This window comes from Mugil cephalus, chromosome 18 (genome assembly GCF_022458985.1).
Source record: "Mugil cephalus isolate CIBA_MC_2020 chromosome 18, CIBA_Mcephalus_1.1, whole genome shotgun sequence".
Classification (NCBI taxonomy): Eukaryota; Metazoa; Chordata; class Actinopteri; order Mugiliformes; family Mugilidae; genus Mugil; species Mugil cephalus.
Genome location: NC_061787.1, coordinates 15,900,329 through 15,921,867, shown reverse-complemented (window position 1 = coordinate 15,921,867; position 21,539 = coordinate 15,900,329). Strand labels below are relative to the sequence as shown.

Genomic DNA, 21,539 nt, shown 5'->3' with positions numbered 1-21,539 from the left:
TAAAGAGAATGTGAGAATCCATTAAAGTTATGGTATTGAGAGGCACAATTTCTTTGGATCACTGTCAGTTTTAGTCTCTTGCTTGGGTGATGTTGCTTTACCCATGAAATGAGACTTACACTATTGCCTCAGTTTTGAAATGTTAAGACCAATAACTAGATGGTTGAAGATTTATTAGAGACAGGTCTTATTCAGCAATTTAACAGTTGTTTTTATTATTATTCTGCCTCAGCTTCCTCTTTTTCTGTTTTTTGACAGTAGCATATATATGTGTGTGCGTATATATATGTATATATATGTAATAAAGGTATAAAATGCAGGGAAAAAAACGTCTTCCTTCAAATATGAATTAACCTTGACAGTAACAATAGAGATACAGTATAGCAGTTGTAGTAGAAATAGTAGTTTTGTTAATTGATTATGTGTTTATGAGGCCTAATCCCTTTAAGGAAAATGCTTATTGTTATTGAGAGTACTCATGTGCCATCCTTTGCTTAGCTGTCCTCCCCGTAATCACATTAAAGACTCCCCCTTGGGCATTGCTGTTAATTTAAATTAATTTTTATTAGAAGCGGGAACATGCAGAAAAAAAGACTAGTCATCACTGTAATGGAGAGGAGTAGCGTCCTCAGCATACAACAATGATGAATTGCGTGTTATGGGAAGGGATAGGTGTTAATGAGTAAACTCGGCGCACAATGAAGACAGACCGAGCTGCGTAATTCTTTTTTTTTTTTTCTTTGCCTGATATCACTGATGTTTGCCAGATGGCCGTAGCACCTGTACACACACTTACACATGCATGCACACGCCTTTTCTTCTTCTTCTGCATGAGGACCCGGCGCTGACTGAAGGTTGAGTGCGGTGTGATTACAAAGCACAATGGGAAAAGGTACATAAATGCATTCATCGTAACCTCATGAAGGTTATGGTATTCAGAATTTGTTTTGAATAACTTAGAGGGCCACTGATTCACCTCGGGTTTTCATTTTGGAGGCCGCTCCACCCACGCACGCTTCTATTATTTTCACAGCCCCATTGTAGTCAGTGGGCTAGGCTTAATAATAGAAGCACTTCAGTATTTAATACAATACACTTTTAAAAGCACCACAAACTATATCTTCCAAAATATCCTCACACATTGAATTACCATCTTTTGTATGCCATTTTGTGTGTACACCACTGAGAAGTGAGTAACACTGAGAATCTTGTGACAATTCAATGTCCTGGGATACTTTTGGGCCTGGCATTCAAATGGATGTTACTTAGACGTGTACCACCCACCTAGACCAGATCAGGCATCCCCACCCCATAGCAATGGAGCCCCTTGATGGTATCAAAAATCAAAAATCAAAAACAGTTGAGGAAGAAGTCAAAAAAATTTGAAGAACAGCACAAGGTGTTGACCTGGCCTCCACATTCACTGGATCCCAAACCAGTCAAGTATCTGTGGGATGCTCTGGAACAAGCCTGATCCACAGAGGCCCTTCCCCTAAACATATAGGACCCAAAGATCCCCAGTAACAACATCCTGTTGCCAGACACAACAGGACTCCCTCAGAAGATCCTTGACTTTAATGAGTCACAACTGATTTGGAGGCACAGGGTAGAAGTACGCAATATTAAACTAGTGGTCCTATTGTTATGCCAGATTGGTGTTAATTGAACATTATAATAGTCGTAGACTGAGTACAAAATAATGCTTGTACTTAAACTCACATTGAGTTATCCCTCTTGCAAAACCCACCTGAGTGAATGGACACTGAAAACAGTCAAGGCCTACCACATGGTGTTTGCTCTCACACAGATAGAAACACAAGACCGTGCACGCACATATGCCCCATGGCAGGTAACGGAAAACCCTTTTGTAAGATTCTGACACACAATACCCATATTGTTTGAGAAAAAGTGATTAACATGACAGGCCATTGTGCATGCACATGTACCTTCGGCGGGTGTGGATCAGGTGTCGCTCCCTCAGCCACCATCTCATGTGGCGTCCATCACAAACATCCTAGTCTCCTCCGTCTCTCTCTTCCTCGCTCTCCTTCCTCTGGCGCGGCCCTTGCTCCACTCTTGTTGCTCTTCACCCGACTTTTTTTTCAGACTCATTAAGGTGACAGGCTGGACAAGCAGAAGAAGGAGAGGGAGACAGAAATGGATCTTAGCTACGTTTGAAACGTACCTTGGCTCCATGAACCACAGCGATAACTTTAGAGAAGAGGGTGATTACTACTAGTGTGAGCGGAATATTAATATGCATGAAAGTGACGAAGGAGAGGAGACTGATCTTTTCTACTATGGCTCTTATTCACACTTTCCGTTTTTACCCCTTCATTCCACTTGATTCCATTTTTTTTCTCCTCTTCACTGATTGAGGAAGGGGGTTAAGAGAGAAAGAGAGTTCTTGACGAGAAGGTCACAGCTCTATTTTGTCTTCCATCCAAAAACAGCGCTGTTAATATCTGTCCATAGGCCACTTTATAATGATTGGGCTTTATCTCTAGGCAATCACGGCGCACGCTGTGTTTATGAGGGGAAGTGGGAAGCTTTAGTTTAAACTGAGAAAGAACTATAATGCCGCTATTAATGGTAATAGCAGCGAAGAGAGCTCCTCGAAAACCCACTGAGAATGTAGATTTGTTCAAGTTGTGAAATTCATATGTTGCATTAAATATTAGAATACAGACTAAAATGACAAAGACCACATTCTGAAAGCATCCTAATAGAGGTACTCCCAAGTTAGGATGAGATCTCCTATTTCTTCTATGTAGTGTAACAGCTGGTTTTCATTTTAAAAAAGATGTTGGATGATGTTATCTGCTCTGGATCCCAAAACAGGGATTTCCTCGGCGCTTGCGCTCCTCCTCAGGGAGGTCAGGTAACACGTCTGTATTGTGTCTCTGGGGTGTTGTAAGACTTTGAAGCTTGGGAGTAGAATTTACATGTACACAGGTGCAAGTTGTATTGGAGTTGTATGGATGGTAAGTGCACATTTTACGCAATTTGATTTAAGTATTTAATCAGTGGCGCATGTTGTGTTTATTTTGTATTATTTCCTCTACTTTTCCTCCACTTTAAATTTCAAGTGCATCTTTCAGTCGGCAGTAATGCAGGCCGCGGAACTGCAACGTTTTTGTTAATTAACATTAATTGCGTAGTGAAATATTCTTGAAAATAAACTCTAATTTGGACTGTAAAAAAGAAAATGTAAAAATTGTAGTTTTAGATGGCTTTAGTAAACTTAATGTCACACAAAATTTGCTGCCGCTGTTTATCCTGTTCACTAAATCCACTGTAAAAATGTATATCGTGCACATATTTACATAATGGGAAAATAGCTGCTTATTGGAATATCAGTGTTGGCAATGCTGTGAATTTCTATCAGCATCCAACACTCCAGAAACACTCGTGACAAGTTCCCAGCCCCCCACACTCCTCCGTAGGAGAACAAGTATACATCTGTGAGAGCAGTTCAGGTATGTGAAAGGGCAGGGACCGTGTGTGGGAGGAGCCAGGACCTCATTTACAATGCTAGGGGGGCTGGATGTGGTTCTGCAGTTGCCATAGAGACCTTTGTAGCTGACTGCGGCTGTTGCTTTCTGTCTCCTATGTACTCCTGAGAGGGAAGCGGTAACACACCCAGCGCATGCACATTGTGGAATTCCACATCTAGTGCATTTTGACAGAAATGCTCTCTCGCGGAGAGTCTAAAACTCCTTTCTCATCGGTTTTGGATCCGTTGAATTGTGGTCCGTGCATACATCAAGGTAACACACGTCCGATATGGAAGTAAATGTTTGGCGATTAGTTTACAACTTAAGGACTTAAGGGTTTTAAACACACAGAACGATCAAGCGTGCTTGCATGACAAAGCTTATCCTGTCATTTGAATGTTTACAAGATAACGGTGATCCTACCTGTATGAAAGGGATGATATTCAGCAAAGAGGATCCGTTTTCTGCAACATTAATGTAAAGCAGGGAAATAGTGTTTGTCTCTAAATTTACTGCATCATCCTACAGAAATTGTCCAACATCTAAGGCTTTTGCGGCTTTGTCTGTTTGTGTGAATATACTTTGTATAACCTCTTAAAATGTTAAGGTTTATTAGTAGGACAACATTTTTTTTCACCCATAAATGATCATTTACTTTCCTTCCATCTGGAGATTTTATGTTTGCGTCAGGTTCAATATACTGCGCTTCGTGATTTTTCAGACCTCTAGTTGACGAGCAAGGAAGCTTTTATTGAGTCAAATGTTATTGAGCTGGAAGATGTGCGCTTTGCTAAAAACATAATTCAACTATACTTTTTAACAAAATCACTACGGACTGTCTAACGTTAAATTGCATTGTATGATCCACAGTGGTATAAAACAGAATTTACAAAATAATTATAATAAAAAAGAGCGAAGAGTAGGTCTGCAAATCTGCACTAATAATAATGGTGGATCTGTACATGTGTAATTATAGCACAGAAGATACAGAACTCCTCAGCTGCCAAATAAAGGAGTGTTCTTTATTTTTTATATCATAGCTCCATATAAGCTCTGGTTCCAGCTAATCATAATACATTGCATTCTAGGACACATCAGTTAAACCTACTCTTCTGGTAGAAATTCTGACGCTGTCCCTTGCCAAATTTACGGTTCTAAAAGTCTTTGTCAGTCACAATTCATAATCAAAGGCACCATTAATCATGACATATCAATAATTCCCCACTTCCTCAGGCAAAGGGGTCTGAATGAATAAAACCTGTGACAGAGGTTAGTCATGACTGAGCAAATTTCACCCCGATATGGTACTCACTACAGGTTTTCCATCTGTTTTGGCATTCATACATTGTCATGTTACCTTAAAAGTCATTTAAGGTACTGTAACATTGAGGCATTATATATCATCAATTAGCATAATGCTACTTTAGGTGCGGGGTATTTGCATTTTTACACCTTGAGGATTTAAACAAATTGCATGTGTGACGAACAAGGTGACAAGGCACTGTGCTGTGGGGAGCAGAGCTTTGAAGCGAGGCACCTCGCTGTAAAACAAAGCTGCAATTTAGAATTACGGGTCCAGGGGGTTTAATAGACCCTGCTCAAATTCTTCGCGTTACCTCACTTTGCAAATCATAAGGGCGGTTGAACCTCCTGCTTTGTTGTTCGCGTGTGAGATTTATCTTGTCGCGGTTAGGACAAGGAAAATCTAGGTTTGGAGATTAGTGAACGAGATGAAGAGGGCTAGCTTGGCAAGATATTCTTAACCACAGTTTCTATATGAACTGGCAGCGTATATGCAATGTAATAAAAGATTAATAACTTTCACTACATGGTAATTCTTCCCGTGAGATCGGGGGAAATACTTGTGCAAGTGCTATACACAGTGTACTATGTGTGTCTGGGACTTGCTTTTGGCACTTGATGAATGTGTGTGTTTGAGAGAGACATGAAGAGAGTAGAGGGAGAGAGCAAGAGCTCTGTTTACGACAGGAAGAAAGGGAGAAAGAGCGCATATTTATGAGTAAGCCATTGCTGGGAGCATGCATGAAAAAGGGGGAAAAGAGTGAACTCGAGATGAATTGCTCTGTAGTGTTGGGGAGGAGATGGGATTGAGGTTGGAGACTTGAGATAGCGACTAGGGATCAGCTCATTCAGAGCTTCAAATGGCTTTGAGAAAACCAATCAAACCAGCATACACTCTCTGTACATCTGGCTCGCACACACACACACCCACACACACAACAACACACACACTTCCTCGGTTTTGGGTGCACGTGAACTCAGTCATCGCACAGAATATCGCCAGCGGGGTGGAGCTCACTGCACTATTGATCCGCGTCAGTGTGGCTGTGATTAACTTGAATGCAACACTCGCGCACAAACACAAACACAAACACACACATGCAAGCACATCCTAGCTCATAGTAATTTCTGGTTTGAAATCTCCTTTGTCTGGCTAATAGCTAGATGACTGATGGAACTGGAATTGTCTGTAAGGCACTTAAATAGTTAATGCATCAGCACACGCACACTGAGGAGCATATACAAACAGGACTGGGTTAAGAGTGATGCATTCATGGGGTAGTCCACCTCTCCGACGTTCTACCAGCCTTGAAACAAGCAATAAGAAAGAAAAAGGATTTATATAGAAATTTTCAAGATACACAGAGAGAGTTTCACACACACGTACAGTGGAAAAAACAATGCACTGAGAGAAAGGAATGGAGGTTAATAAAAAGACTTTCTATGCAGACAAATTCACAATCTGCTTTTGTCTCTTACTTGATAAAAGGCGGAGATTTGTGGACTGGGGTGATCCTGAGTTGCAGTTTTGTGTGAGGAGATCAAAAATGTAACTGGGGGCAAGTTCATATGGCCCCTTATGTGTAATCAACAGCCAATTTTATGAGAAGCCAATAAAGGGATGCAAGAAAAAGGGGCGATGTGCGGCACCTGACGGCTAGTTCTAGTTAATATGCTGGCAGCTGTATTTCAAATCATCAGTAATCGATTTAGAGCCGCATGAGTGAGGCATGTGTGGAGGGAATTATAATAATCTGGACAGGAGTCTGAATTAATAGTTCAAGGTCTTTAGAAGGCAAGTTGTAACGGATTTATGAAACATTTCTCAGCTGAAGAAAACAAGACAAGCGTCTCACCAAAAACGGTGTGCTGGTGTGACCCGACATGTGGCAACGACCAGACTGTGGCTGCACCTACTTCATCTTCGTCTGCATAATTTAATATCACCGTATCGCGCAGTGGCTCGGGGGGTTTCCCAGCGCTTTTCACTCTCACTAATACCCTCTTTATTTTTTCGTCATCCCTTCAGGAGCTTCAGTTTGAACGTCTGACCAGGGAACTCGAGGCCGAGCGTCAGATTGTTGCCACCCAGCTGGAGAGATGCAAACTTGGATCTGAGGCGGGCAGCATGAGCAGCATCAGGTAACATGAAAAGCTGGTATCTCTTTGTGTGTGTGTGTGTGTGTGTGTGTGGGTGTTTGTGCGTGTCTCTTTATGACATCAACAAAGAGGATCCAGGATATCAGGTAACGCACTATTCCCATTTTTCACACGTGGTGGTCGCATTGTGTGTCGGCGGGAAAGATTTGGTTGTTTGTTACACAGATTGTGTCAGAATGTGCATGTGTAAGCTTCTGTCGTGATGGAACAGGTTCTTAGTCCTTCAATTACACCATTGTCGCCTACACCATCGTACACAGTTCCCTCCATTTCACACATGTGCACACGCCCTACAGCGCACATGTCAACGATGCCTTCTCCTCTGCTATGTGGAGTGCTGTTATTGGAAAAGGACAGCGTTCCTCTTGGTGTGGGGTGCATTTATCAGCTGGATGGATAGGGACAACACCGGTGTCGTAGCCAGAAGCACGCACACACGGATGCACCCCGCATAAAAGCACGCATTACATGGGGTAAACTGAGTTGAGGGTAGTTTTGTACGCATACTATAGACAAATTCATGATATAATGACACGGGAGCATGAGTCAGGAATCGTGCCTGATGCTGTACTGATTAATATAATTGAATGGATGCCAGAAAAGTGCATTATCCCTCTTGGACTATAATCCGAATATAAAACGAGACCATTCATGATTTTATGTGTTTGCAATAAGTAGGTTTTCACAAGGCTGAGCGTTTGACTAATACCTGGAACAATTACTACCACCCCATAAGTTTCTAATGCAATGGAAACATTGTTCAGTAGCCCAGTAAATAGGATTAACCACAGATATTGCTTTGCCATGGGTTTTCTAGTCCGCTCAGCTCAAAGAATCCCTTGGCTCTACTAGTGTTAGGCTAGCAAGCTGCGCATCAATACCACCACCGCTGGCTTACAGTATATGTAATCTGACAGTATGTCTGAGAGCACGACTAGCGAGCTGTCCAGTTAGTTAGTTATTGTCCCTAAATGAAATTAATAGCAAATGGGATGCAAGCTGATTGTTGTGATACAGGCAAGTGCCAAGTTCACACAGAAGTTTTGGCTGCTTATTGCACTCTCTGTGTTACAGTCACCATTCTATAATGAAGGAATACACTTGTAAAAAATTTTTTAGTGGTTCCTCCTTTTCCTCCCTTTTCTCACTTCTCCCTTTCCTGCGTCTCAGTCATCAGAGTTGTCATGATCTCAAGTCATGATGAAATTGCTTATTTTTTGGAACTAATTACGTGTTAGCTTTTCAACATGTTGCAATCAATTGTAAATGGAGCCCTTGATTGCATCCCCGTTGCCGTGGTTACTTATTTTGGATACAGGGCTGATGCGGCACATTCATTTGGGGCTGACAGCGGTTTCACCGGATCTACTTAGTAGGTGTCCTTTATCGGGTCTTAATAGAGACCCCGAAGCCAGTCAAAATTGAGTTTTCATCGAGACCAGCGGAATACCACAATACAACGCTTGCACACACTGCACTCTCACATACGCAAACACTGTTCCAAAGGGCTCGATGTCACGAATACTTTGACACAACCCTGGGCAACATTTCTCTCGGTGTAAAACCCACAGCTTTACCTACAAACATAGTTCAATAACCGTCCCTTTCCTCTAATTAAAATACTGTCCTATAACATTCCCTTTCACAAAGGCTTTTCTCCCTGCAAATAAAAGTCGTGTTTGGTGCAAAATCTGGGTAAACAGTTTACCATTTTTGCGATGCTGGTATGTGTACTCCTGTTTCTGTATATGCTGTTGTGTTTGTCATGTCAACTAGTCAGGTTCATATAAATTCAGCATCCCTGTGACTCCCTCAGGCAGCTTATTGCATAAGTACACAAACCTGGGGCAGGAGGGCAGGGAAACAGCGTGGCAGCAGAAGAGAAAGACGCTTTTGAACTTTACCCATTTCATTCATTTTCTCCCTTTGAGTCTCTCTTTTTGGAGAGTAAGTTCCTCATCGGCTCAATTATTTGTTAAAATAAATGGAGAGCCACTTGAAAATTAGCAGAAAGTCAATGACAAGGATTGAGTTTTCAACCTTTGTAGATCATATTGAAAATAGAAAATGCACCTGACTGTGAGCCCAGAATAGAGGCAGATTAAGAAATTTGTGTACTGTTACAGAGATGTGGATAAATGTGTGATTAGTTAAACTACTTGGCTCTTAAGTAAACCACACAACAGTGTCTACAGTGCATGTGTAATATACAGTGTTTATGAATTGAAAATCTGTCAGTGATCATCACAAATATTATTCAGAAGGATTGTAGACAAGTCAATAAATATTTTTCATTGCGAGAACTAAGACAGCAAAAACTTGTAAAAACCTCGACAAAGTCACATAGATGGGTTGTGTAGAATGTCCATCAACACGTTTTTACTTTCAGGTGGCCTTTATCCCTCGCCTGAACCCAACCCTTGCCACTTTCAAATACACGTTTCCACATATTAAATTTTGATTACTGCGACCTCACTGCAAAAAAAAACAAAAAAACAAAAAAACAAAAATCCCATTTCTTGCAACATTTACTATGGTTTCGTCTGAACTTGCGCATCTGCTTGGGTGCACGTGTGCTTGTGAAAATGTCTGCTTAGGGATGCATGTGTCTGTGCCAGCAATAGTCTGTCTGCTGTCAAGTCCGCTGTCTCACAGTTGCATCATGATTATCACATCAGATATAGAGGACTGGCTTAGCTAGCTTCTGTCAGCCAGTGACAGCCAGTGAGTCCACGTCGCTCCCTGCTGTGATTTGTCAGTGCATGTCAAATCTAACTTTTAATGTGCATTTTTCTTCCTTTTTGTGCTCATACATACTCAAGTCCATGTGACAGCTCACCTCTGACTTCGACCATTTGTACAGTTTTTTTATGCTGCCTTGATTGGCGTTATCTTTTATGCAGATATCAACCAGGCCTTTTACTTTTTTTTTTGGGTCCAGGCCTAAGTATAGATATTAATGTGTGCAATGTAACTGTGAATGATCAGGGTGAGGCTGATGCTATTCAAAGAGACAGCGCTAACCTTTCCCATAGTCTCCAGCATCACCACTCATTTTCCTCTCCTTCATCAGGGTCTCGGTGACAGGCTGCAGCTAATTATAGATTCTAGTTTCTGCCTCTGGAAGGATAGGTGTTTTAAGAAAGAAGTGCAAAAATGAAGCTACAATGAAGATAATGAAAGGGGAGATGATAAAATAGTCTACAACAGGGGTCTCTTAGATTCTGTACTGCATATTTAGCTTTAAATATTTCTTTTCATCTTATACTGACACCCTGTATCCTCTCTGTCAGAGTTTCCTGTAGGTTTACAGCTTCAGCAGAAACTCCGCAATAAGTCTGTTACTCTGTTAGTAGCCTGTCACGGTGAAAGGGAACATGAGAGCACTTGCTTCCCAACTTTCTTGTGTGCTTGCGTGTTTATATTATTATTCCAAATGTGTGTGTTTTTTTTTCTTGTATCCCCTCTGTTTGTGGGTTTGTATTGCACATGCTTGGAGCAAGGGCTGTGTTTGTGTTTGCGTGTCTGTGTGTATTCTTGGCAGCTGCTGCGAGCCTGCACGTCCTTAGTTGTGTTCCGCTCAATAAAGCAATTCAGGCATCTCCACGGACTGCTCCTCAGAGCTGAGGACCCTAAAAAAATGCCCGACTGTGGCGCAGAAACCCGGGACGCTACTGACTAACATCTGTTCACACTGTGAAGCGTTGGCATGCGACACAACACTTTATGGGAAGGAAAGACACACTGGCATACATACATACCCACGTGCAAACGCGCAGACTCCAAACAGCACGCCGGGACTAATTTATCATTTTTCTAACATTAGTGGTAAGTGGCAGGCAGTGGGAAGCGTTCGCTCCTGCTGTCTTTTCTGCCTGACTGGCTGTGCAACTCGAGCCTTCGGTGCTCCTTTAAAGGCATACCGCTGAATTTCCGGTCGATATTTTAAATCAGCATCTATCTATTTTTTCACATGGCGCTAACATGTGTCTTGGAGGGTTCCAATCACAAGTGTAAGCTCATTCTACATCTGTTCAAGCCTGCGTTAGGATGCATTCATCCAGAGAGGCCACTTGTGATCGAATCTCATTTCAATGCTCTGTATGCATCTAGTTAATAATATGGGAAGCATCAATATGGTTATATGAGTGCTGCAAACAGCATGAATTCTCCTCTGAAAAATGACATTACAGAAACATAGCCTTCTAATAATCTCACTTGTTCATTTATTGTTGTTTTATTTGATGGCAGCAACCACAGCACAAGGTGTTGACCTGGCCTCCAAATTCACTAAATCCCAAACTGATCAAGCATCTGTGGGATGATCCACAGAGGCCCCTCCCCTCAACCTATAACACCCAAAGACACCTACTAACAGTAATCTTTTGACAAACACCACAGGACACCTTCAAAAGGCCCAAGTCCATTCTCCAATGAGTCAGAGAGACCAGCACAATATTAGAAAGGTGGTCATAATGTTATGCCTTGCTGGTGTATACAATTGTTGTGAATATTATTCTGCCTTCATCCGTAATTCTCATCCGTAATTGAACACATTGTCGTAAACAACAGCAGACTGCAGTCCTTGTTTCCCTCACCAGTGTTTTTGCGACTCACTGGCAACTGCAAATAAAGGTACAGTTCCATGACATATTCAGATCATTAAAGGTCCCCCAGCATTTGTCTGCCTCGTAGTAACCTTGCTGGGCATTCTGGGAGAAATTATTGGTTCATTAAAGCGCTGCCCATGAACTGGTGAGGAAATAATGTGAAGCTGGCTACTAAGCTAATCGTGACTTGGGGCAGTAGATTATCAAGCCCATATATGAGATGTCATGAAAGTTTATGGATTCACTGGCTAAATTAAATTATTTTGCTGTCATATCCCACTGGCTACAACCAAAAGTAGTACCAGCCCGATGCCTTGGAGCAGTATGGCGTATTTCTGTATATATATGCGATACAATGAACACGATAAACTGTGGATGTTGAAGCTATAGAGCACAAACAAATAATGTGCAAAAGAGGCTGTCACTGTAAAGCCAAGTCATTAAAGAGAAAGAGAGTAGCGTGCAAAAGTTCATAATAATTTGCCAATTATTTCAAAGCAGAAAGGTCATAGCAGATAACTGGCATCAAGGACAAGGTGGGCAGGCCCTCAGTTGGTATGCAGATGACAAGGGAAGTTGAGCGCAACAAATGTGACCTCTAAATGAGTATTGTGTTGTGCTTAATGGAACTGTTAGTGTTTAGTGAAGAGATATGGGGGTATTACCACTGGGGGTGGGGGTAAGGAGATGCAGAAAGCGAGGGAGAAAAGGGGAAGGACAGGGAGACAGGGAGGAAGAAAGAGATGGCTAATAAATAGCTTTCATTACTCTGTGGCAGCCCTAGAATAGGTTCACTGATTCATTAGTTTTCATTTTTTCCCGTTCTCTCTTCTGCTTCTTCCCATTGTCTCATATTCTCTTGCGCTTGTCTTTCTTACTTTAAACCACTATCTCTCTGTCCTCTCCAGATTTAATCCTTATGTTTTGCAAATATTATTTTATTTCACTGTTTAACTGAACTGTCTCTCTCTGTGAAGTCAGCACTTGTATTATTGAATATTGTTGAATTAGGCGTCAACTTGCCAATAGTTTACAAAATTCCAATTCCAAAGAAATTGTTAATTGTTAATTATGATAATAATAATAAAAACAATTCACAGATCACTTGCAAATCATGCCATTTTCCGTCTGCTTGCTCAAGTTTGAAGTCCACTGATTCTCACATGCGCTGTGGATTCTCTGAGTGATGCTTAAATTATATCATCGCTGCGGTGCATGCGTAAAGATGTCTAAAACAAACAATGCACCCACCATATTTTGCGCAGCATCCACCAGCTTCGTGGTTCCACTTGTAATGTTTATCTGTGCTAAACAGCATTTCAGTCTGCTGTGGAGAATGCAGGGAGACACTGTTGTAACGTTGCATGAACAGAGAACATAATGCAAGGCCTTTTGGTAACTGCTATGCCTATCTAGGCATGTTACACACTAAATCGACTTAACTGCGCCTTATAGCAGACACTTCTGGGACTGTGGTAACATGATGGTGCTTCCTCTCAAAAGAGGCTAGGAGAGACTTAACTCGTAACAAGGCTACAACACACTACAACACAGGTGACTCGAAGAGATTAACATTCTTCTAAATCTGCATTTTATTTATTTTACTGTTAAACTGAAGCTCATTTTGAGCTGTTTTTGTATAATACTTTGATTAGTGGCCATCTGCTCATTCTTCATCAAAATTGTTGCTAATAAAAAAAAGTGTAGAAAAAGTAAAGAATTTTAAAGAATCAGAATTGAGAACATAGCGTTGGACATCCAAACGATGCGCCTTTAAACACGGGCTGCATATTGGCCTGCATGTGTGTGATAATAAGCTGTGTTAACCAGACATTTTTGCCTCCTGTCGTGCTCATGGGCTGAGGCGTGTGGATTATGTCTGTTTCATGAACAGACAGATTCTTGCTTTAGGTGTTATTTATTTTATTTTATTTTTTTTTATGCTGCCGTTGGTGGCTTGTGTTTGTGTCTAGGAATCATAAGGCAGAGGGAAAGATAAAAATCGACTCGTGTTTCCGTGTACTGAAATTAATGCACGACGGTGTGTGTCGGAACTTGTCAGATTTTTTGGAGGCATGCGTACACGCAAACATGGGCATCCCCACCAGACATGCAATTATGAACCGAATATATGAACAGCAATGTTGGATGTTATTGTCTTGCCAAATAACATTTGCCTTTCTGATGTCTAGTAGGTGGACACGGAAATTTAAAGTCCAGTCTTACTCTTTTTCAGAGCTTTCAGCTTTATGACAAGGTCTTCATCAATTTCTGTGGTCTACAGTGCAAGTGACCAGAAGGGATCAGGCATAACATTATGACCACTTTTTTTAATATTGTGTAGGCCTCCCTTGTGCCTCCTAAACAGTGCGTCACCATCAGCATCAAACTGCCTTTGGCTCATTTGGCTTCTATGGGTTGAGGGGAGGGACTTCTGTGGATCGTCCCACAGATGCTTGGTCCATTTGATCATAGCAAGCCCAAAAGTTTCCCATCAGAACATGTGGATGGTTTTAATGTTGTGGCTAATCGGTGTACAAAGCCACCATCGTCATATAAGAGAGACAAGTGAAAACTGAGCCTCAGGAACACAAATGCCTGAATAATAAAATGCCACACATGCTGCAGGCATGCACAAATACCATTCTCATATCAAGTAGTTTAATTTATTGTTGCGTAACTAGTACGTATCAAATATCAATGACAAATCCACCTACTGAGCTAATACGCAGAGATCGCAACGGAGACACAAAGAAGTACATATGTGTGTTTGAATGAGTTAGAGTGCAACAGGACGGGAGCGTGAGGCATAAAGTTCATGTCCTCAGGCAGTAACAGCTTTCTGATTGTGTTGTTCAGACTTCCACATCTGCCCAAAGACCCACCGGGTAGGTCACAGAAAGGTGAAGCCACAGCGTCCAAGCGAGTGCGTGTTTGTGTGTGTGTGTGCTAGAGACTGGCAAAAAGAAGATGAGAGAGAGGCTGAGAGAAAGGCAACAAAAGCGTTGAGTCACCACACGCATGCTTGTCCTGCCGTGCACTGGTGCCCAGTCCCAGGGCCCGTATTGGACTATTTATTCTAATCAAGCTGTGACATTTAGTTCCACACCAGCAGAGACCAGCTCCGGTCTTTGCGTTGCACATTCGTATGCAGTCGACACATACGCACGCATTTCCTCGCCCTATGCCCAAGGCGTCTCTCTTAGGGGGCAAACACACTGACTACGTTATAAAGTTGCCCCCCCCTCCCGAGGGGCAGGCTTTCACACAGTGTGGGCTTAGTCTTTACGCGCTTTAGAGTTGATCGTAGCAAGTAATAGACCCCAGACACATGGGGAGTGCTTGAAACATTTGGAAAAAAAATAGTATGGTGTTTTATCTTGTGTTCTTCTCTTCTCTTCTTTTTTAATGGATATAAAGAGTGTAGAACCTGTATCCAGTGAAGATCCATTGCCACTGACCATCAAATCATCTTGAGAGACGGTAAAAACAGAAATCCAGACATAGTTCTCAAAACTCAAAAATATTCAGCAACAATGACCCACATCACGGCAGATATAGAGTTTCAGATTCGAGATCACATCCTTAAGAATAAAAATGAATGGCTGCTCTCTATCTCAAAAAAATATTGGTCATATTTTGTCAAATGAAGCAATGATCTAGTGTTTGAGTATATAAGGCTGCAGCTGGACATGAGAATGCAGATCAGTAGCATGTCTGTAATTTTTGGCCAGTTTATATTCAGAGAAATTGGTGCCATGCACAACTTTAATTAGATAAGTGAGGAGGAAAAAAAAAAAAAAAACGGACTCTCCCCAGTAATCCATTCCAAATATCTTAATCGGTTGTCATATTGAGGTCTTGTTCCCATGGGCATTGAAGAACAAATGGACAAGAGCAATTTAACTGTGAGATTAGCATGAATATATTTGAGACTGCTCCCTTATCATTCAGCTTTGAAGACGTGATATCATCCACTACACTTTTCAAGGTTTTGAGGGAACTCCATAGGATTACACCTAAATCTTCCAATATCTTCAGAGAATTTAGGTAATTGGTATAAAACTAAAAATGGTGACGGTGTTGTGGTTATTTATGAATGGAGCCTGAGAAGCTGCAGTACATTTTGTAGGAATCTAGGCCTGTCTTATTTATCTTTTGTGTAATTTTTTTTTATCAAACAAATGAATAAAACATGCGCTACAGTAGAATGCAACTAATCAATTGTCTGTTATCTCTGTGGTTAACATTTTCCCTGCTTCTGTTTAAGTATAAGGGTTAGGGTTAGTGCCTCCAGATGTGTAGATTAAGTTGTGTGGGAAATGCTAGACATACTAACCCTAAAGGGTTGGGATCTTGGCAACGTGGAGATCCCACTATACAATTTTCAAACAATTATGCCTTAGGAATCAGCAGCTATTTATTTCCTTTGAAACAGTCACTATACATCTATAAGTAGTACACTTCTACGCAAGATCATCTATGCTGTTGTGGAACAGAATCCATCTGTGTTATCAGCTGCTCGCTGACTTGTTAGTCATCTGCAACGAGCGCACCACTCAAGTTAGTACATATTTGTGGAGTATACAGTATATGACAAACACTTCACAATTTGAAGTGCTCCAAACATCTTGTCTTCTATAACCGCTTATCCTCCGGAGGGTGGGCTGGAGCATACCCCAGGACTGTCATCAGTCGAGATGAAAGACACCCTGGACAGGTCGCTGGTCTATTGCAGGGCTAGCGTCTTGTTATGGTGGGAGGAAGCCCGGAGTACCCGGAGAGAACAGACACAGGGAGAAACCCCACACAGAAAGGCCCCAGAACCCTTCTTGCCGTGAGAAGTCAGTGCTAACCGCCACAGCACTGCGCTGCCCCTGTGCTAACATCTTATAAAGTTAATACTGCATGAGCAATGTTAAGTACATTCTAGACATTTTTTGCGCTTTGTCGTTGCATCACATTAATTTGAAATAAGTTTTACAGACACACAGTACATGCACACAGAGGTGATTTCTGTTTTAAGTTGGATTTAATTCACCGGAGAAGTCCATCGCGTTCGGACAGCTTTTAGACTTCATCATGTGGTTATCATTTTACAGCTTTTTTTTTTCATGCTCTCTTTCTGCCCTGACCACCCTCATGCTTTTGCCACAGCTAAAATACTATCCAATTACATTCCTTTATCTCACTATACCCCGCTCTCTTCTCCTGCGTTGGGTGATAATAGAGGGATCCATCACACCATTAGCTGCAGGCGGTTTTATAAGCTCAGCAAAATGCTGCATAGAGGGAACTGAAATTATAGGCTGCTGCATTATACCTTAAAATACGCCTTGTGTTTGGGCTCATGTGTGTATGTGCGTGTCTGTGTGAGTGATGATGATACTGCAAGTCATGCTCCCCCCCTAATGACTGATGATGCATTTCCAAGAGGAGAGGAGAAAAATGGTGGCAGGTGGCCACATCTCTCACAGCGCTGTCGCCCCCACTGTCTATCTTCCTGCCTGCCTCTCTGTGTTGTTTCAACTCTCCCCCCATCTATCTGTCTTTGCTCTTAAATTACCTCTTGTTTTTTTGTGTTTCACTGTACATGCAGAAACCAGAACTTGTGTTTTATTATTGTTTTTGTTTTTGCACACGCAGCGGTCAGGTTTCAGTAGCTTAATAAAATTTGATAATTTATGTTTTATTGGCGTGGCTGATTTTATCCCAGCAATCTCAACAAGGAAGTCAGAGGTCACAGCCAGCTGAAGAGCCACGCTCAGGGATTTAGGATTAGGAATTGATCGTTGCACGGGGACATTTAAGTACAGCCAATGTGTACAAATCGTACTTAACGCTTAAATCTTGCTTGCCCAGGCTTTATCTCTTGAATCGTAGCCAGACCTCTACAACTCCCAAGCACCTAGATTTAGGAAACAAACTGCTACAACCTGAATCCAAACATGGTTCAACTTGGGTTTACACACTTTTGTTTTTCAATCGTTGGGTAGCTGCGTTCAGTGAATTTTTGTTTTTCCCTTTCTTCTTCCTCGTGTTGAGCACAATGTCCTCTTTTTGTATTTTTATGATTCCAGTCTTATTCCTCTGCTTCTTCCTTGTCAAGTGTGATTGGAAGGGCCAGTGTCTCAAATTTCTATTGTAACATATCATACATACATAGACATTTTTGTTTTGTTTTGTCAGCAACTGTTTGCTTGTATTGGATAAATCATTATCTTGTAGAGAACAGCTGTTCAGTGGATGCTCTGTAGAGAGACGGCATGTGTAACAGGACTGCACTGCATGAGTGTGATGAAAAAGTTTGGGCGCATAAGTGAATAACCCCAGTTCTTGTTTTCAGTACACAGTTTGGAGGATTTCGTCCAGTGATTCCTTTTAACAGTCATTTTTCAGTTGCATTAAGCTCTTTTATGTGCAAATTCATCTTTTTAAGAGGCAGAAACGACAACTTTTGGCATAGTTTGTCTACATAAAAAAATTTACAATTTAGACTTTGTTTATTTATTTATTTTCAAGCAAGTGCAACAAACATGCCTTAAAAATGAGCAGGAATGTTGCCCTAGTTAAGTTGCCAGAAAACGTCCTTAATTGACTCATTAGGCTCTAACTAGCTTGTTATAGAAGTTATTGACTGATAGTAATGATCACAAAGCTTGATACATTCATTGACTCGGCAAACCTAGTGATAACAGTCAATAGACACCTAACTGTAGACATCAATTAGCCTCATATTAAGATTGCCAAAGCAGGGACAGCTTCAGAAGCCTCTTGCAGCCTTCCAACTCGCTTCAGTAAAATGCCAATAGGAAATGGTTATTAAAGTGCACTATTGAAGACCACCACCACCGCCACCACCAACACCACCACAACCCGTCCGCACATAATAATCAGTATAAGGAGAAAGTATACAAGTAGTTTGCTGTCCTGGGAGAGTTGGTTCACTCTGAAAGAGCAACCCACACTCTCATATCACATTAGTCAATGCTTGAAATATGCAAATGAACTTAATAAACAATAGCGGGTTATTATATCTTAAACAGGCAGACTTTCTGCCCAGATCAGGGCAGAGTTTTCCAAGTGGGGCGGTTATGCGAGTCTATTATTAATGTAAACAAAACTTCTGTCAGCGCTGGCCATTGAGTATTCAGCTATTATAGCAAAGATCAAGTAATGTTCCGACTTCAGTGACATTTAGTTGTCTCTTGCTGGTATCATTTGTTTGTTTTGTTTTGCGGTCAAGCCAAATAATGTCTCTCCGCTGTTTGCTGTTCTCTATGTTTTATTCCTGAAGGAGTCAGCAGCTGGTGACTCCATGTCAGCGGCAAGGAGACAGAGGCCTGCAGGGCCAACGGCAGTGGTGTGTGTGTGTGCGGACCCTGCATGCATGTGTGTGTCCTCATGCTGAGGGGGAATCGGGGGTGTTTGGTTCATTAAACATGCAAATGCATGCTTATCTTCCCCCAACACCAGATAGTGGTGAGAATAGATAAGAACCAACGAAACCGTGCCAGAGAGGCAGATGGGGAGAGAGACACAGAGAGGGAGCTATGTCAAGAAAAAGAGAGAGAAACACAAAATCCAGACATTGAGACATACAGTATATATTCTGTATTATAATAATTATACATATGTGTGTATACATATAGAAATGTCTATATAAACACTGAGCAAGATGGATAAAGCATGGAGAAAGGAGTAAAAAGGACAAGAGATAGCAAAAAAGCTTATTACCAAATGCTGTGGAAGGTAATATCTCCCCAGAGCTTATTTAATAGGACACCTGATGGCTCTTTAAACACCTGTTATATGTTTTTTTTTCCTCATTTTTTCGACATCTGTAGCCATAAAAGTCTAAAGTGATTATATGTTCTATGTATTTATGCACATCAGCCATCGCTTCCTTGTCAGATCACATCCTGACATAATGTGTAAATGAGATGTTTCTCGTTGTCGCTTTTGCCATTTTCTAAATGACAATGATTGGCCCAGGGGAGCGCTCTAATTACAGGTCAAAACAAGGTGATAAATATTCTACTGATGGGCCGCGAGGAATACTGTGGCGTTCGTATTTGCTGATGTGTTTACTGTTGCCTTGTTAGTCCGAGAAATAATATGTTGTACCGCTGGTCCAGAGCCGTTGTGATTATTTCTGATCAGTGCTTAAGGGGCTTAACTCTGAGTTGAAGTTACCCAGAACTCATTACCTAAAACTTTCACTGAGTGTGTGCATCATTTGATTTGGTACCCCTTTCAACTTCGGTGCTTATTATTCTGAGGGGAAAGCACATGTCAGTGAAAGCAGCTATTAGTATGCATTTATGTGGGATTATGGTCTCTGCTTTGCTGTCAAATCGACAGGAATGGCTAAAAAAGTTGAGTGCGCACTCATCCATACAGATAAACTCTAATATTTTGTTGACCGCACATTCAAAAAGATTGACAGGCTATTAAGATACTGTTTAATATTCTGCGGTTGCTGTGTGCGTATGTCTGTCCCCGATCACATGTGTGTGATATCCTGGCTGCCTGGTGTTTTGTATGTATGCTGTAATTCTAAACAGTTTGGGTGAAAAGCACAGAGGAGAGGCCCTACAGAAAAGCTAACGATTACTTTCACATCAATATTATACCTCTGCTGGGATGAACAAAGTATTAACTATTCTGAAAGTTTAACTATTGCAAAGTATTGTATTTCTACCTGCAGAATTAAAAACGAATTTTGCATTTTAGAATTTTTTTTTTTTTCTGGACAAGGTGGGCAATTTGATATATGTATACTATTTTAGGATCTTCAGAAATATAAAGATATCTCATTTACATTCAATCAGTTACATTTAGATTTAATACTGCAGGTGATGTTTGCAGTAATATCCTCTGCGTGGAAGAATCCAATAGAGGGAATGAGGGGGAAAGTGTGAGAAGACACAATATCAGAAGCGCTATAGGAACTTTTCTTGGGAAGCCTTGGGAAGTATTCCATGTTTTTCCATTGTAGGAACCAGAGTTTTATTGTTCTTTTTAAACTTTCCCCCCAAAGTCTGTGCCTTGGAGTAGTACTTTTCAAAAGAAGGAAAGTTTAATATTGGAGGTGATTGGTTGGGTAGTTCCAGTGGTTTGATTGTTTATGAAAACTAAGTTCACTTGGTAGTATAGAATTTTACTTCTACAAAATGCATTCTGGGATACTTCCTTGTCCCAAGTCCACACACATTGTTATATCCCAGTACATCTTCAATAATTCTCCTTGTACTTTGTGCGGTGACTGGTGACATTTCACAAGTTCAGGAGAACAGGAGTAGGAGTATAGATAAGAAATCCCACTGTCTTTATATGGAGTTAGGATTATGATCTCGTCTTCTGCATTACTGCCACCTACTGGACTGGAGTGACTCAGGATATTGTATAATTTTGTGTAAAAATAGGATGGTTAAGAATAATAGTTGTGTCATCATTAGTCAGGAAACTAACCTGCACATTTTCTGGGAATAAAAGTTTGGGTACTTCGGATGGAAACATTCTCAAATAGACAGAGAGTAAGGGATGTGAGAGAACAAAAGAAGAATGCATGAGGAATGAGGAGTAGTTAATGTAAGCATGTGCCTCAGGGATATTTCACGAGTTCCTCAGTAATAATAAAAGGTCAAATCAGAGGTAGCAATGAGGACGTTGGTCACAGTGGTTATACACACGGCTGTAGCTGTCAGGCTAAATAAACTGGACTGCTTTCCACTTGTGGCCAAAAGTGATCTTCTTAAAAGAGTCAGTGCTAGAAAGCTCAGACTTGAATGTGTGAGAGAGCGAAAGACTGAGACAATATGAGTGAGTTTGTCCTCTTGAGGTACCATACCCTCAGGCCAAAGGAATCAATGCCTGGAGCAGTTTGAGGAGAAGATTTTATACATGTGGAGTGGAGGCTTTGTGGGCAGTAGGTATTTCTGCATCACTCATTGTTAGTGTGTGAGTT

At 41.2% G+C, this 21,539-nt stretch overlaps 1 protein-coding gene across 3 annotated transcripts in view; it reads left to right on the top strand.

The window, feature by feature from the left end:
• The window catches only part of ctnnd2a (catenin (cadherin-associated protein), delta 2a), a 244,323-nt gene that overhangs the window by 78,723 nt on the left and 144,061 nt on the right, over nucleotides 1-21,539 (top strand). For all 3 annotated transcript variants that reach the window (XM_047568787.1, XM_047568785.1, XM_047568786.1), the window contains one exon: nucleotides 6,829-6,941. In XM_047568787.1, coding sequence (XP_047424743.1) covers nucleotides 6,829-6,941 — 113 coding nt within the window. The remainder of the gene's footprint in view (nucleotides 1-6,828; nucleotides 6,942-21,539) is intronic.